General features: G+C 38.9%; 1 protein-coding gene and 1 pseudogene across 3 annotated transcripts; one reads left to right on the plus strand and one right to left on the minus strand.

The window, feature by feature from the left end:
• Positions 1–357: 357 nt before the first annotated feature.
• On the plus strand, positions 358–2,196 carry LOC120170790 (annotated as a pseudogene).
• Positions 2,197–2,414: 218 nt separating this feature from the next.
• Positions 2,415–5,497, minus strand: LOC120170791. Of its 3 annotated transcripts, XM_039178655.1 has the most exons (13): positions 5,363–5,497; positions 5,102–5,137; positions 4,814–4,921; positions 4,623–4,706; positions 4,431–4,549; positions 4,122–4,223; positions 3,830–3,946; positions 3,677–3,742; positions 3,450–3,516; positions 3,285–3,338; positions 3,064–3,171; positions 2,911–2,946; positions 2,415–2,616 (listed from the first exon to the last, which is right to left on the minus strand). In XM_039178655.1, the coding sequence occupies exons 1-13, from the start codon at positions 5,480–5,482 to the stop codon at positions 2,479–2,481; spliced, it is 1,155 nt and encodes a 384-aa protein (XP_039034586.1). In that variant the 5' UTR covers positions 5,483–5,497; the 3' UTR covers positions 2,415–2,478. The 3 variants fall into 3 exon arrangements, with proteins under 3 accessions (XP_039034586.1, XP_039034588.1, XP_039034587.1); XM_039178657.1 differs by lacking the exon at positions 2,911–2,946 and having other exon boundaries at positions 2,416–2,616; positions 3,070–3,171; XM_039178656.1 differs by lacking the exon at positions 2,911–2,946 and having other exon boundaries at positions 2,416–2,616.
• Positions 5,498–15,088: the final 9,591 nt, after the last annotated feature.

The following is a 15,088-nucleotide window of genomic DNA, read 5'->3' on the forward strand; positions in this document are numbered from 1 at the left end:
TACTTTAATTTGACACAACTTGATCTGCCTATTTTTTTTTTATAAAGATAGATAATTTAAGGTCCATACTCATATTCTCGTGAAAGAAAGCCAAAATGGCAAGAGCTTTATGTGGATTACAAGTTTTGCATCTATACTTTTAGCTGAAGTAGGACACTTCCTAGTTTAATACCAAAAGCAGGGGGGAAAGAAAGGTATAACTATAGCCACCATATCCACCGCTGCCTTCAGCTTCAAAGAAAACTAGGGTCTGCGGTCAATTTTCTCATGCTGCATATCTCATTAAATTAATCAACAGTTTCAGCAACTTTACAATTTCTCTTCCTTTTCTTCCATTATATATATATAGACTCCACAAAGTGGGAGAGAGGTGAGTGTCTCTAATCATTATGGCTCTAAATTCCCTGGTTTTCAGAGCCCCTAATATTCTGGGACAAACCAGGATAACCAGCACCAAGAAATTACCAGCAGCAACCTATGTCGAAACTCTGTTCCCATGGAGTATGAAGAAAATCAACCAAAAGAGGCGCTTCCCCATTGTTTCTCAGCTAAAATTAAACCTAAACTACCCTTGTCTTTCTTCTTCGGTAATGGAAGATGAGAGGAATTTGGTTCTTACATCTCCAGGACCAGACAGATATTCCAAGGAATTGGATGTTGCTGTCGGGGCTGTCCAGATGGCATGCTCACTGTGTCAGAAAGTTCAGGAGAGTTTGATTTTGAAAACCAGCAGTCCAGTTCATTCCAAGGATGATAATTCTCCTGTCACTGTGGCAGGTAATTTTATCCATTTTTTTTAATTTGGTATCGTTCTTGAGATAATCCCTGATTCTTCTGTATATTTGGTGGTTCAAAATGTTGTTTTAATCTTTTAACACAATCTGTTGGCGCTTTAAATTAGGAATCTTGAAAAGGGATTAGATATCTATGGCTTGTTTTATTCGAATTCTTCCCTTTTCTTGAAATATTCGTATTTGACACTTGTATCCGAAATATGATCCATAGTGAATTAAGTTCCATGTTTCATGTGAGTGGTTCTCTGGTACTACTCACAGCATTCTACTCAATCTAATCACCTTGGTTACACTGTGTCAACCAGACTGGAGTTTCAAGCAACCGTAAGCTGGATACTATCCGAATCCTTCGGGTTTAGGAACGTGTCTATTCTTGCCGAAGAAGATGTTCGAAGGCTCTCCGAACCTGATTCGTCAGCATTGTTAGCTACCGTAGTGAAAACAGTCAATAACTGTCTAGCCGGGGTGCCTCATTTCGGACTCAAGGGTCCTGAAACGCCGCTTAGTAGTTCCGATGTTCTCGAAGCCATCAGTCAATGCAATTCAACGGGAGGCCCCACCGGAAGGTTTTGGGCTCTAGACCCAGTTGACGGTACATTGGGGTTTGTTCGTGGCGATCAATACGCCGTGGCTTTAGCATTAATAGAGGATGGAGAAGTCGTGCTTGGTGTTTTAGGTTGTCCGAACTATCCGATGAAGAAGGAATGGCTAAGTTATCGCCACCGCTATCATAGAATTATATCTAAATTGACCCCAACAAAATCTTAATCATGGGATAAAGGGTGTGTTATGTATGCAAGGAGAGGTAGAGGCGAGGCTTGGATGCAACCTTTACACAGGAAGAATAAGCCACAGTCATGGCCACACACTGCAATACCGGTTCGAGTATCCTCTGTTGATAATCCGGCATTGGCTACTTTCTGTGAACCAGTTGAGAAGTCGAACTCAAGCCACTCCTTCACCGCTGGATTAGCTCAAAGTGTCGGCCTTAGGTACGTACACATACACATACATGATGGAACCACTGCGTTCAAAGAATGACATGCATCAGCTGTGTGACAAAACAAGTAATGATTCTGTTTTCAAATGCAGGAATGAACCACCGAGCGTATACAGTATGGTGAAATACGCAGCGATAGCTCAAGGCGATGCCGAGATATTTATGAAGTTTGCGGGGACGGGGTACAAGGAAAAGATATGGGATCATGCAGCTGGTGTGATTATCATAGAGGAGGCTGGTGGTGTGGTAACTGATGCAGGAGGATCTGACTGGACTTTTCGAGAGGTACGCTCTTGGAAGGTCTGATCGAGGTATAATTGCTTGTTGTGGAGCTAAACTACATGAAACAATCATCGGAGCTGTTGATGCTAGCTGGAACTCTTCCAGTTTATAATCATTTTTATCTTTGTACATTGATTATTTCAAGACAAGATGCTTAGCTAATTTGTCATCTTTATTTGTTCATGTTTATAAAATCCGAGAGTTGGAAGTTATCCGCCATGAATGAAATTGTAAGAAAAAATGATTCAAATAATGAAATAATCGAATATCATCCAACAAATTACTCTATGAACCAGTAAAGATGCAAAGTAAAGGATGAACTTCAACTGTACCTGTATGTTGCAAGTAAGACCCCCCCAGCCAACATATATGTATCCATCATCGGACCAAGAGCTAAAAAACCTAGTCGTCTTGTCGGTTTTCTTGTCTGCTGCGCCTACGATGCTTTAGAAATGGATCCACCCAACCCTTGCCTTCCTCCGCAGCTTGATTCCATCGTTCTTTAAACACCTTATGCTCCCAAGTCGACTGCCTCCAAATCTGCAACAGTGATCTTATCAGAAGTCATTTATGGAAGAACCTAAATAAAACCATGTCCCACAAGGCCATGTTGCATCTCTTTTCTTTTGGGCATCATATTCGCTCATCTTTAGCTTACACGTAAAAAGCAATGAACATCGAAATATCGAGAATTATCGATGTTCATGTGCCAACCAAGAGGTGTGTTGCCTAAGCACTAAAGCCACTTATTATCATTATGTATAGTAGAAGCCAAATTTCTCTTTGCCGGAGGAACTAAAACAAGGGAATGTCTCGTGAACAGAGCTGCTGTACCTCAGTTCGTAGATCGAAACTTGAAGCCCCGTGCATCAGTGGGAAAATGCATTAAGAGACCAAATGGATTATATTTATAATAAATCTAGTGCAGCACGATGGCTGGATTAATCCAACAGGCAATTACGAGAAGGGGAGGAGTTAAAGCAGAACCTTTACGGTTGTCCTCATTGTGGGATGGCCACTACCCCCCAACCTTTGTATACCCTTGTGAACAATGTACTCGCTATCAACCACGCCGACCTTCTTTGAGCGATCACCCTGAGTGAAAACATATATAATGATAATGAATATTATATTTCTAAGCTGTATGCAGAAAGAGGAATTAAAATGGTTAACTAAGCATTCGAAAAATAGCATCGAGTGAATCTTACCTGTGCGCAATACCCAAGTTTCATATCTACTCCCCATCCATGTACAAGATCATTCTGTAATGGAAAAAAAGGGCAAAAAGAAGAGGCTAAATGAGAAAATGAAAGAAAGAATCAACGGTGTTAACATTTTATTTTGATTTAGACGAGGACAACATGCAAATTTACCTGTATGAGATGCCATGCACAATACCAGGCAGATCTAGAAAACACAGGAGCCATTCCCTCCACAAATCTACAAAGGTATTATGAATGACTAAAATTAGTATAGAGATGATTAACCAGATAATGGAACTACATATTCTTCGAGAATTTCATCAATATATTCATCCTCAATCTATTCTACTCGACAGTCAGACGATTTTACCAAAGAATATGATGATAAAGTAACTCACCCAGTGCATGGTGGCCCCTCGCTAACATTTGAACACTTTGTTTTACCTCTGAGGTCATAGACTCTCCTGCAACAGTCGAAACGTTTCATGCAGGTATTATACAAGCAACAATATGCAAGCTTTCTGTGAATAGTCATAGACCATTTTGTTTACCTATGAAACCTTTTCTTTCTTGCGCGTATCGTGATTCTGTGGTGTATTTCAGTTGAATTTGGGTCTAAAGCTGGCTGAGAAATCTCTAAACCTTCAGACTTCACAATTCTTAGGTACCTGGGAAAGGAAGACTAGCCAATTAATCAAAATGCTCAAGTTTTACCCTAAATAGAAGTATGCTACTGTCATTAAACAACAAACAAAAGCCTCACAAAGTGACCAAGTGAAAGTTTAACCTAACACTGTCTCAATGATAAAACCAGACAGAAGATATGTAGTCAAAGCCATTTACCTTACAGGGTCGAAGTACTCGACTCCCAAATCTTCATCCCAAAGAAATATGTAGTCATAAATAGACACGATATCAGGATGCAGAAAGCGCTTTGCAAACCACCTGAAAGAGGGAAGATATCACAAAGCTTATTTGATGTTCCGATCAAAACGAAATTGTAAACCTAAGAAATGTTATACTGAAGTAGCAAAAAGTGCAGACCATTTTGGCAATTCATTCAGGAAGTTCCATCAAATTTCAATATGAACATACACATCCACCAATACACATTATAGAACAAAGAATCCTTTAACCTGCAGTGAGCCTTACCACTTCGTTTGGTTATCAGCTACAATGTGAATTGCTTTCTCACACCAACCAAGATCCCGCCATCCATCCACATTGCCATCATAATGAAACAAAATAATGGAAAAATTCGCTGCAAGAAACTGAATTCAACAAAATTAGGAAATGAATGTGCAGTTCATCAAATTTGAAAACCAACAGGACAATATACACTACCTTTTTCACAACATCATCAACATTATATTTTTGCTTGATACCAACTGGCATTGCTTGCAAGTTCTTGTTTGTCATAACACTAACCTGCAATGAGATAGCCATTTGTTACTGTTTCCATTTAAAGAGGAAAAACAACAAAGTGGGCTGTATGCATAAATTCATGCTAGCATACAAACAGATTAGAGTCTCACCCTTGACTGTGAATTGCTTGACCATAGAGGCCTTAGTTCCAAATCTGAACAACCTTGCATAATGCCACGAGGCAAACCTCTTAATTTCCCATGATGCAATCGATGATCCTAGGGACATCCAACGCACAAACATACATAATAGTTTCCTGGACTGGTAACAGAGACACGTGAGCCAAGGCCCAAGGAAACAATGAAAATGAAGGAAATGAATCCTAAACAGCATATAATGCAAGGGCTTAATCAACTTATTCTCAAACATATGCCAAGCAACGACAATGTGTCGTTTACCTTTACTGTTTCAAATGGGTGAAATTTCGTTTCCATCTGACAATAAGAAAAAAGAATTTAAAAGAGATTAGAACACATCTGTAGCAAACCCTAAGAAGGTGCAAAAGCTTAAATAAACCATTCGCCAATACGAAACTAGTGAGCTAAAAGGTAACAAAAGAGGCCAACTGACCACTACAATGCGAGGAATAAAAAATCTATTTATGTCCTAAATGTAAATCAAAACCATTGAAATCTAGACAAAAATAGGAGTTGAAATACCTCTGTCTTAAGGTATTGATAATTTGTGGTTCTATACAAAATGAACAACATAACTGTACAAATAACTCCCATAAATCGAAGCTGACTCATTTTAAACCCACAGTTTCCCTGCAACAGCATCAGAGAATTAGAAACTTTAAAAATCAAATGCTACTGAAATTTCTATCCCCCAAGGCCTTCAAGCTTAAAGTAAAAGAAAGAACATACCCCTCAAACAAAGCATTTCTTTCTTGACCAGTGCATTCCATGATTGAAATGTCTTCATACAATAAGCGCGTTTCTAATACCCTAAAAAACTGCAAGGAAATAGCATGCAAAGCAAAAATATATAAATATTTATGCTTCAAAATTAAACAAGTTGAAGCTTGTGCACATGCATGTGCCGTCTCAAAATGGGTGAAGAAGTGTTATTTATATTGCCATTCTAACTTTAGAAACTTGGACCGACACTCAAGAATCTAGAAGAGAAGCAGAACAGAATCCCAGTAACAAATATGAATCTGTCCTCAAACAAAGGTTTGGGTGGTAGATAACTTTGAAACAAAACAAAGAGTTTGTTTGAGTCTCTGTTAGATCCAAAGCTGCGGGTATTAATGTTATAAACCCCTTTCCGATATTTAAAAGCAAACTGAAACTATCAAGAGGAAAAACAACAGTTTTAACAGCAAGGTTTCGATTTTTTTGGAAGAACAAAAACAAACCAAAAAAATCGAAACTGAATGATCATTAATTATTACCGGATTTTGATCCACCCACCATTTAAAAAACGGAGACGAAATGGTTTATCAAAGCTGAAACTATAAAAAAAGAGTAAAAGTAAACAAAGATTGGGATAACAAGGGTCGTCTGATTCAACGAGACCAAGTTGATTGGATCAGCGAAAACAGGTGAAGCAGCGCTGGTACGCCGCCGTTTCAAAGGAAAGCATCCGAAAGAACAAAAGGGAGAATTTTCTTTTTAGAAGTTAAGCTTTGGTATGGCGGACTGAAGCTTTCCGGTTTTGGGGTTTATGAGTTGTCGAGAGAGATGGAATCGCCGATGGTTCCCGAATACGCACATTCGCTTTGATTTTATAAGCAAAAACACGCATGCAAAGGACTCGTTTTAAAAAAAATTATCTGTTTTTCATGAAATGGCAACAGCTGCAACTGGAAACATTGGTGCCGTATGTCTCCCTTTACTATCTCCCTCTCCAGTAAATTATACTCCTTGTATTAAATTATATTGATGAATGATAATTTCAATCAGTTAAAAGATTATATTAATTTAATTTAACTTGAAATTAATATATTTTAATTTAATTTGATAGGATAAAATTGGGTTTTGAAAAAATTATTCATCTGATTTTATAAATGAATCTCGAATATAAATATTAAATTGATCTTAATTTAAACCACAATCTAACTCGAAAATACATCTATAATACACTAACTAAACTTGTAGTAAAAAAATTGAAAATTTTGAAGTAAGAAATAAAAACCTAATATTCTAGTCCTTTGCAACACGCGTCAAGCACTAATTAATTATCAACTTCTTCGAAACTATTAAACTCGGTTGGAGTCAAAATTGATTACCAAGAAAAGTTAAATTATTGAAATTTTAAAATTAAGAATTTATTAAGTATTTAAATTTAATTTTTAAGAGGTAATATGTTACTTATTTAGTATTTAAACGTGCATAACCTTAAATTATCATCGTATCGTATCAAGAAAAATTGAGAGTACATACCTCATTTTTTAATCATGTCATTGTATATACGTATGTAGCAATTAAAAATAGGATAAATTATGTATTTAGTACTTAAACTATCAGTTTTTGTTTGTGTTAGTGTCTAAACGTTCAATCTTTTCAAAACCATATCTAAAGTTTAGTTTTTGTTTTATTTTAGTACCCTAGTTCGAAATTTAACATTAAGATTTGAAAAAAAAATTAAATGTTTAGGTTCTTAAAACGGACCAAAATTGATAGTTTAGGAATTAAACGTGTTAAGTTTTTAATGATATGATACTAAAATGAAACAAAAACTAAATGTTAGGAATGATTTTGAAAAAAAAAACTGAAAGTTTAAGTACTAAACAGACTAAAACTGATAGTTTAATTGTTATATGCGTAGTTTACCCTTAAAAATACTTAACCAATATTGTTGCAAATGTATTGTTAGTGGAAAATAATGTTGAAATTATGCATGTGTTATCATTGAGAATATTAATAACATGTTAAGTAGTATGATCAGGAAAACAACATTATTTGGATGGATTAAAGGTGTTCCGGTGGGCTATGGGGGCATGCATATCTCTCATTTGCAATTAGCGAACGACCTCATAATGTTTTTGGAGGCTAAGGAGGAGACGATCTTGCACACTAAAGGGATACTTCAAATATTCGAATTGGCAGCAGGTCTTAATCTAAGTATGAGTAAATCCATGTTGTATGGTATAAACGTTGATGACTTGTGTGTATCGACCAGGGCAGAGTGTGTGAAATGCGGGTGGGATAAGCTTCCTTCGGTGTATCTTGGTTTATCCCTTGCTCCACCAAGAAATTCTATTGCTCTGTGGGATCCTTGTTGTGGAAAGATTTAAGGCCAGATTTGAGGGGTGGAAAGGGAAATTACTTTCGTTCAGCGGTAGACTCACATTGATAAAATCGACGTTGTCCAATCTTCCGGTTTATTATATGTCTCTATTTCAATTGCCAACCACCGTCGCATGTAAATTGGATAAAATTATAGCATCTTTCTTATGGGGCGATGGATTACAGAGATCAATTCATTGGATTAAATGGGATCATGTATGCAAATATAAGGAGAGAGGTGGATTGGGAGTAATGGACATGCGCATTAGGAATCAATCGCTGTTGAATAAGTGGGTTTAGAGTTTCAGCAGAGAATCGACTAACTTGTGGAGGAGAGTGGCTATTGAAAAATATGGTTTAGATGCTCAGTCTATGATCCCAAAATACCCCTCGATCAGAAATGGTTCATGGGTTTGAAAAAAATATAATTCATCAGTTATCAAAGGAAGACGATGCTTTTACTCAAAACTTGGAGTGCAAAGTAGATGGTAGGCAGATCGAATTTTAGTAAGATCATTGGACTGAAGTAGGGTCTTTGAAACAGGCTTTCTCGAGGATACATATGGTCGCTATCAAGAAAACGAGAAAAAGTTTGGAGCAATTTCGAAATTTGGTGTGAGGGACACTCTTTGCTGGTCGGGTAGTTCAGATTGTTTGTAAAAACCTATCAAATTCTGCAATTATATGATGAATATGGTTGGAGAGAAAGATAGGGTATGGAAATGGGTTTGGGCCGATCTCGCCCCTCTGAAGGTTCATGCCTTCGTTTGGAGGGTTATCCTTGGAAGAATTCCAGTGAAGATGAAATTAGTGAAAAGGGGCGTGAAAATTGATTCTCGTCTATGTTGTTTCTGCAAGGAGGAATCTGAGTATGTTTCTCAACTGTTTTGGCATTGCAACATAGTATGGAAAGTTTGGTTGAAGTGGTGTAAATTGTGGAGTCTTAATCTGGTTATTCTAGGGGATTTAAGGACTATGCTTTTCCAGTAGGCAGAGCAATCTGTAGGTAAGAACGGTAAGGCGCCGTGGCTGTTGGTGTTTTTCGGGATAGTTTGGTCGATTTGGCTCACGAGGAATGAAGATGTGTTTAATAGTAGGTTGTGGAATGAAGATCAGTTAATAGTCACTGCCATGTTTCTGGTGCAAAAATAAATGGCCAAAATTTTATCCATCGTTGGTGGACTTCCGTAATTGCCCTACTGCTTTCATTTATTTCACTAATTAATCTGCAGGTTGTGTTGGTCGGTAGAATCCTAGGTGATGCTGAGTTGAAGAGCTATTTTCTATGGGAAAGGGAGTCCTATAATAAGTGGGGAGTTTAGAGCGATCATTTACTCTTTGAACTCGATGCGGAGCCGAGGTTGAGGTCTGAAATTCGGGATTAATGTGATCTCTCAGGTTTTATAAGGAGATGGTCGGCACGATTATTCTTTTGGATTTCCTCTCAAGTTTCGCTTAGGAAGAACTAGGAGGTTGACCGGTAAAGCTTTTTATTAGCGCATTGCCGTTTTTGCTCAGAGTTCTCTTATGGTGGGAGTTAAGTAGTGTTGTTTGGTTAAGTGGATGAGCGTCGGTATTAAATTTTGATTTCGGATTGGTTTCGTGTTGTCGAGTTTGGGGAAGGGATTGCAGGTTTGGTTCTACATTTTCAATCCTTTATGTGGAGACATGTAGCTTTGTTCAGGAGTTTTGGATTCGAGCATCAACTTTGGGTACGGTAGGATTGTTATCAGTTTTTTTTGGATTTGTGTTGGTGTTAAATTACTGAGATATTGTTATGAAGAAATACCATGGGAAAATCAATAGTGAAAAATTAATAAGCGTAAGTCCAATATGGAGACAGGCAGCTTTGTAACTTTGGGAAGTGTAAGATTGATATCAGTTTTTTTTGGATTTGTGTTGGTGCTAATTTGGTGAGAAACTGCTATGAAGCATTATCAGAGTGGGAAAAGTAATAGTGATGGAATTATTAACCTTAAGCTCAATCTAGTTGTAGCGGTGAGAGGTATTGTGGGTATCGCCGACATCAGTGGAACTCTCAGAGACCATATTGGAGGGACCCTTATCTCTCTCGTGATCTTGGAAGTATCGAGGTTATAGGTGTAGAATTCACTGTCATACTCGAAACTTGTCAGGTTTGTGCGTTTTCTAGGTAGGCGGAGAAAGGTTTTTATCATTGAGTCAGATTGCTGCAAGTAGTAATATGGCGTGAGTATTCGAGTTTGCTCCCTGATTGTTTTTATTGCACTGGTGTCAAGTGTTAAGAGTGTTGCTTTCATTTTCTATGGAATGTGAAGTCTGAGTCTAAGGGAAGGATTGTTGTTGTCTGTGTCACGAGTCATAGGGTAAGCTAAAAAGGCTTTGTTGATATGGACTCCGCGATTAAGTATATTATCATGCCCTTGGAGCCTTAAACTCAGGAACGTCAACCTTAAATGCTTCGAAACAATTCTTGGGCATTTGGCACCTAAGTCAACCTAAAAACATTAAGCTAGAAGGCTTAGTACAACTAGGAAGCACAAAATAACTTGGGAAGGAGATAGCTCACACAAACACGGGAGAGAGTTGGGTGAATGTTCTTTGTATTCCACCAAATGAAATGAAAAGTGAAGTGAGTACAAATGAGGTGGGGGAGGCCTCTATTTATAGTTGAATCCTCTTACAATTGACGGCTAAGATCAATCTAGATCAATAGCTAAGTTGAGTCATATTAATTACAAATATTTGTATCTAAGTAAACTCTATCAATTACCAAATAATCAAATCCCCTATTTAAGGAAAACACCCAAACCATCTCATCATCAATTAGTCTTATTCTTTCCTTGGATGGCTGATCACACTTGATATGGTAAGATTCCCCCACAATTTCTTCTGATTTGTTGTCTCTTGCCATATATGCGTTGGCTATGTGGACACAATCTGATAAGGTACACTTTCCTTGTTTGTATGGTTAGTGTGAATAGGCTCGTGCCCTTTTGCACTTTCCACATTTTGGGAAAAGTTTGATGGATTAGTCAAGCCTAACACCTTCTTGAGAACCTCTGTCTCGGTCTCAAGCCCACATTTCTTGGGCCTAATCTATAGGGGCATGACATTCTCCCCCACCGAACCTAGCGATGCCCTCGTCGCACTATTGGAATGTACTTGGACTTGCCCATCTCGGTTCCTTCCTGGTGCCTTGGCTTGTTACGGTCCCTTGGCTTGTTGCGATCCCCCCATATGGACTGCTTGTCTTGGCTTTTACCGCCTTGTAACCTTGTACTCTTTTGTCTCATTGCTTACACCTCGATTATAGGAACTTCTTCCTACCCTCTACACTTGCTTCCGAACGAACCGCCTTGATCCTTTGGCAAAGTCTTGGATGACTCTCCCAATCCCTTCCAACCTTTGATTGCTTCCATTTTGTGGTTAGGTCCTCTTATACCTAGACTCTTTGAAGATGGAAAATTAGACTTAACAACACAAGAGTTGTGTTCGAGATATACATTGTCCCTTTCGGTTGCATTCACCAAAAAATGCAACAACCCTCATTTCTCCTTGGAGTCTGAAGCACCATGCATCGACATTTCTCCCTTGAAGTTTGGTTCCCCTTATTGTATAGGCTCTTACACCTTGAAGTTCGATGCCTCTACCATCTTACCTATTGGTGGTTTCTCTATGTCCTTCAAGAGCTCGGGTCCCTTCGTCCATTCCTTGATGTTCACCTAATTTGAAACATCCTCATTCACCTGGATAACCATCAGTGCCTTGGTTCCTTACCCTTTTTCTTGATATGTTGGCACCTCACATCAACAATTTGGATCATATATATGTATGGTGTCTTAGTGGGGAAAGATAAGAGTTTGAAATCCGCTCAAGAAAACTCAACCCAATAACAAAGTCAAAGTCATCCAATGGGATTACCTTGAAATCTTTAATACCTATCCATTAACCAATCTGCAATTTTACCATCATTGCCACTCCAATAATGAACACTAGTTTGGAGTTGACGGTGTTGATCGTCCCATTTTCTTTATTCACTTGGAGATCAAGAATGTCGACAGCTCTCTTTGACATGAGCAAATCAGTTCCTAGTGTCTACTAGAGCACTCCTCGGTCGTCCCTCAACGCACAGTCCCGTCCAATGTCGGCAGCTCTCTTTGATATGGTCAGTCCCGTCCAATGTGTGCTGAAGAAGGGAGGCCCGACCATGGTGACAAGTGAACACAACGAGTTGTTACCTACACGTACAGTCACCGGGTGGCGAATCTGCATGGACTACCGCAAGCTTAACAAGGCCACCAAGAAGGATTATTTACCCTTTCCGTTCATCGATCAAATGATGGATCGACTTGCTGGCAAGACATATTATTGTTTCTTGGATGGATACTCGGGGTATAATCAAATTTCCATTGCACTAGAGGACCAAGAGAATACAACATTCACGTGTCCCTATGGCACTTATGCTTTTCGAAGAATGCCTTTTGGACTCTGTAATGTCCCGTCAACTTTTCAGCGCTGCATGCAAGCCATATTCTCAGACATGGTTGAGGATTTTCTGGAAATTTTCATGGACGATTTTTTTGTTTCCGGAGATGACTTTCAAAAATGCCTAAGCAATTTGACAAAGGTACTGAAGCGATGTGAGGAGGCTGATCTTGTGTTGAACTGGGAAAAATGCCACTTCATGGTAACCGAAGGCATTGTTCTAGGCCACAAAATTTCTGTAAAGGGCATTGAAGTAGACAAGGCCAAGATCGAGGTGATCGAGAAGCTACCGCCACCAATTTTTGTCAAGGGCATTCGGAGTTTCCTTGGCCATGCTGGATTTTATAGACGATTCATCAAGGACTTCTCCACAATATCCAAGCCCTTGTGCACCCTGCTGCAGCAGAACTAACCGTTCGTGTTCGATCAGAAATGCCAAAGTGCATTCAAAGAGCTGAAGAAGAGACTTATCTCTACACCGATCGTAGTTCCCCCAGACTGGATGACACCATTCGAATTAATGTGTGATAAGAGTGATTTTGTCGTGGGAGATGTGCTTGTGAAGCGTAGAGGTAAAATCTTTCATCTTATATATTATGCTAGCCATACCTTAAATGAGGAACAATTGAATTATACCACCATTTGAGAAAGAATTACTTGCCGTGGTATTTGCATTTGACAAGTTTAGGCCATACTTGATAGGCACCAAAGTCATAGTTCACACTGATCACTCAGCTATAAAATACTTAGTGAACAAGAAAGATGCCAAGTCTAGACTTATTAGGTGGATATTACTACTCTAAGAATTCGACTTAGAGGTCATTGATAGGAAAGGTACTGAGAACCAAGTTGCAAATCATTTATCTAGGATAGAAAACATTTCAGAATGTCATGACATTTTTGATATCAAAGAAGAATTCCCTGACGAGAAAATTTTATATGCCACGGTAATTCCGTGGTACGCTGACCTTGTTAATTTTCTCGTTAGTGGTGTTTTTCCTTATGAAATAAATAGCCAGGGCAAAAAGAAGTTTCTGCATGATGCCAAGTTCTATTTTTGGGATGAGCCATACTTATTCAAGCAATGTGCCGATCAAATGATTCGACGGTGTGTCCCTGAAGAAGAGCAATAGGATATCTTACACCATTGTCACACAACACCCTGTGGAGGGCATTTTGGAGGTGCATGACTACTGCAAAGGTCCTCCAATCATGCTTTTATTGGCCATCACTATTTAAGGATGCCCACAAATTTTGCAAGGCGTGCGATAAATGCCAACGCACCGGAAACATTTCCAGACTACACGAAATGCCGCTGCAAAATATTTTGGAGATAGAGCTCTTTGATGTTTGGGACATTGATTTCATGGGACCATTCCCATATTCCTTTGGAGATTTATACTTCTTGCTTGCGGTGGACTATGTGTCTAAGTGGGTTGAAGTGATCGTCACACTGAGGAATGACTCGAAGACGGTGCTCAAGTTTATTCACAAGAACATTTTCACTCAATTTGGAGTACCACGGGCCATTATCAGCGACGAAGGCACCCACTTTGATAACAAGCTAATTGCCAAGGCATTACAGAAATACGGAGTGCGACATAAAATTGCCACGGTATATCACCCACAAACTAACAGGCAAGCTGAAGTGTCCAACCGTGAGATCAAGTAGATTTTAGAGAAGATGGTGAACCCTCGAAGGAAAGACTGGGCCCCAAAACTCGATGAAGCACTATGGACCTACATGATGACATTCAAAACACCTCTGGGAATGTCGCCCTTCAAGATGGTATATGGAAAAGCCTGCCACCTACCAGGTGAGCTAGAACACAAAGCATACTAGGCGATAAAGAAGCTAAACTTCGACACGCAACTCACTGGGGAGAAACGAGTGCTCGATCTGAACAAAATGGAAGAGTTTCAAGCGCAATCATATGAAATTATCAAGCTCTATAAGGAAAAGACTAAGAAGTGACATGACAAAATGCGGTTGCCACGACATTTTCATGTGGGCCAGAAAGTATTGCCACGGTGGTCGGGACCATTCGAAGTCCACCATGTTTACTCGTACGTAGCTGTTGATATCAAGAACATGGACGATGGTTCCATCTTTAAAGTCAATGGCCAGCGCCTAAAGGCTTACCAGGGGGTCCCAACATTGCGTGACAAGTCGACGCTTCTCTTGCATGATGCCGATACTGGCCCAACATTTTGAGGATGCCATAACATTTTAAATTTACTCCCGTGCATAAATAATTTTTATTTTGCCATTATTTTAGTATTTCTTCTTTTTAATTAATTATTTTTATTTTATTTTTGTTGCAAGGGATATTCCACATGGCTAGCACGTGAAGTGTATGGTGGAAGCTTGTGAAAATTTGGGCGGCAAAAACTTAAATAGTAAAAAGAGGGAAACTTTTTCACTTTTCATTTTTACTTAGGATTAAAAAAAATTTACTTTTACTTTTTGTTTTCTTCCCGCCCAGCCCCACCTTAGTATTTAATATTTCCCCCACAAAATCTCACTTTTGTTTTTATCTTTTTTTCCTTTTCACTTTTCCTTTAACTTTTTCTTATCTCATATTCTTTGTTTCCTTTCTTGCGCCGACAACTTCCATCGCCGACCAAGCTCCAAGCTTTATTTCTTTTTCCTTATTTCATGTTTTCATCATGGTACGATCACAA

Source organism: Hibiscus syriacus, unplaced genomic scaffold, assembly GCF_006381635.1.
Source record: "Hibiscus syriacus cultivar Baekdansim isolate YM2019G1 unplaced genomic scaffold, ASM638163v2 tig00111792_pilon, whole genome shotgun sequence".
NCBI classification, from domain to species: domain Eukaryota; kingdom Viridiplantae; phylum Streptophyta; class Magnoliopsida; order Malvales; family Malvaceae; genus Hibiscus; species Hibiscus syriacus.

Excerpts from the sequence above, each read along its gene's own strand:
- LOC120170791 (XM_039178655.1), bottom strand. The coding sequence starts at position 5,482 with ATGCTGTTGCAGGGAAACTGTGGGTTTAAAATGAGTCAGCTTCGATTT. Across the intron at positions 4,707-4,813 it reads CAAGCAATTCACAGTCAAGG|GTTAGTGTTATGACAAACAA; the intron begins GTGAGACTCTAA and ends ATCTCATTGCAG. Across the intron at positions 3,339-3,449 it reads GTGCATGGCATCTCATACAG|AATGATCTTGTACATGGATG; the intron begins GTAAATTTGCAT and ends TTTCCATTACAG.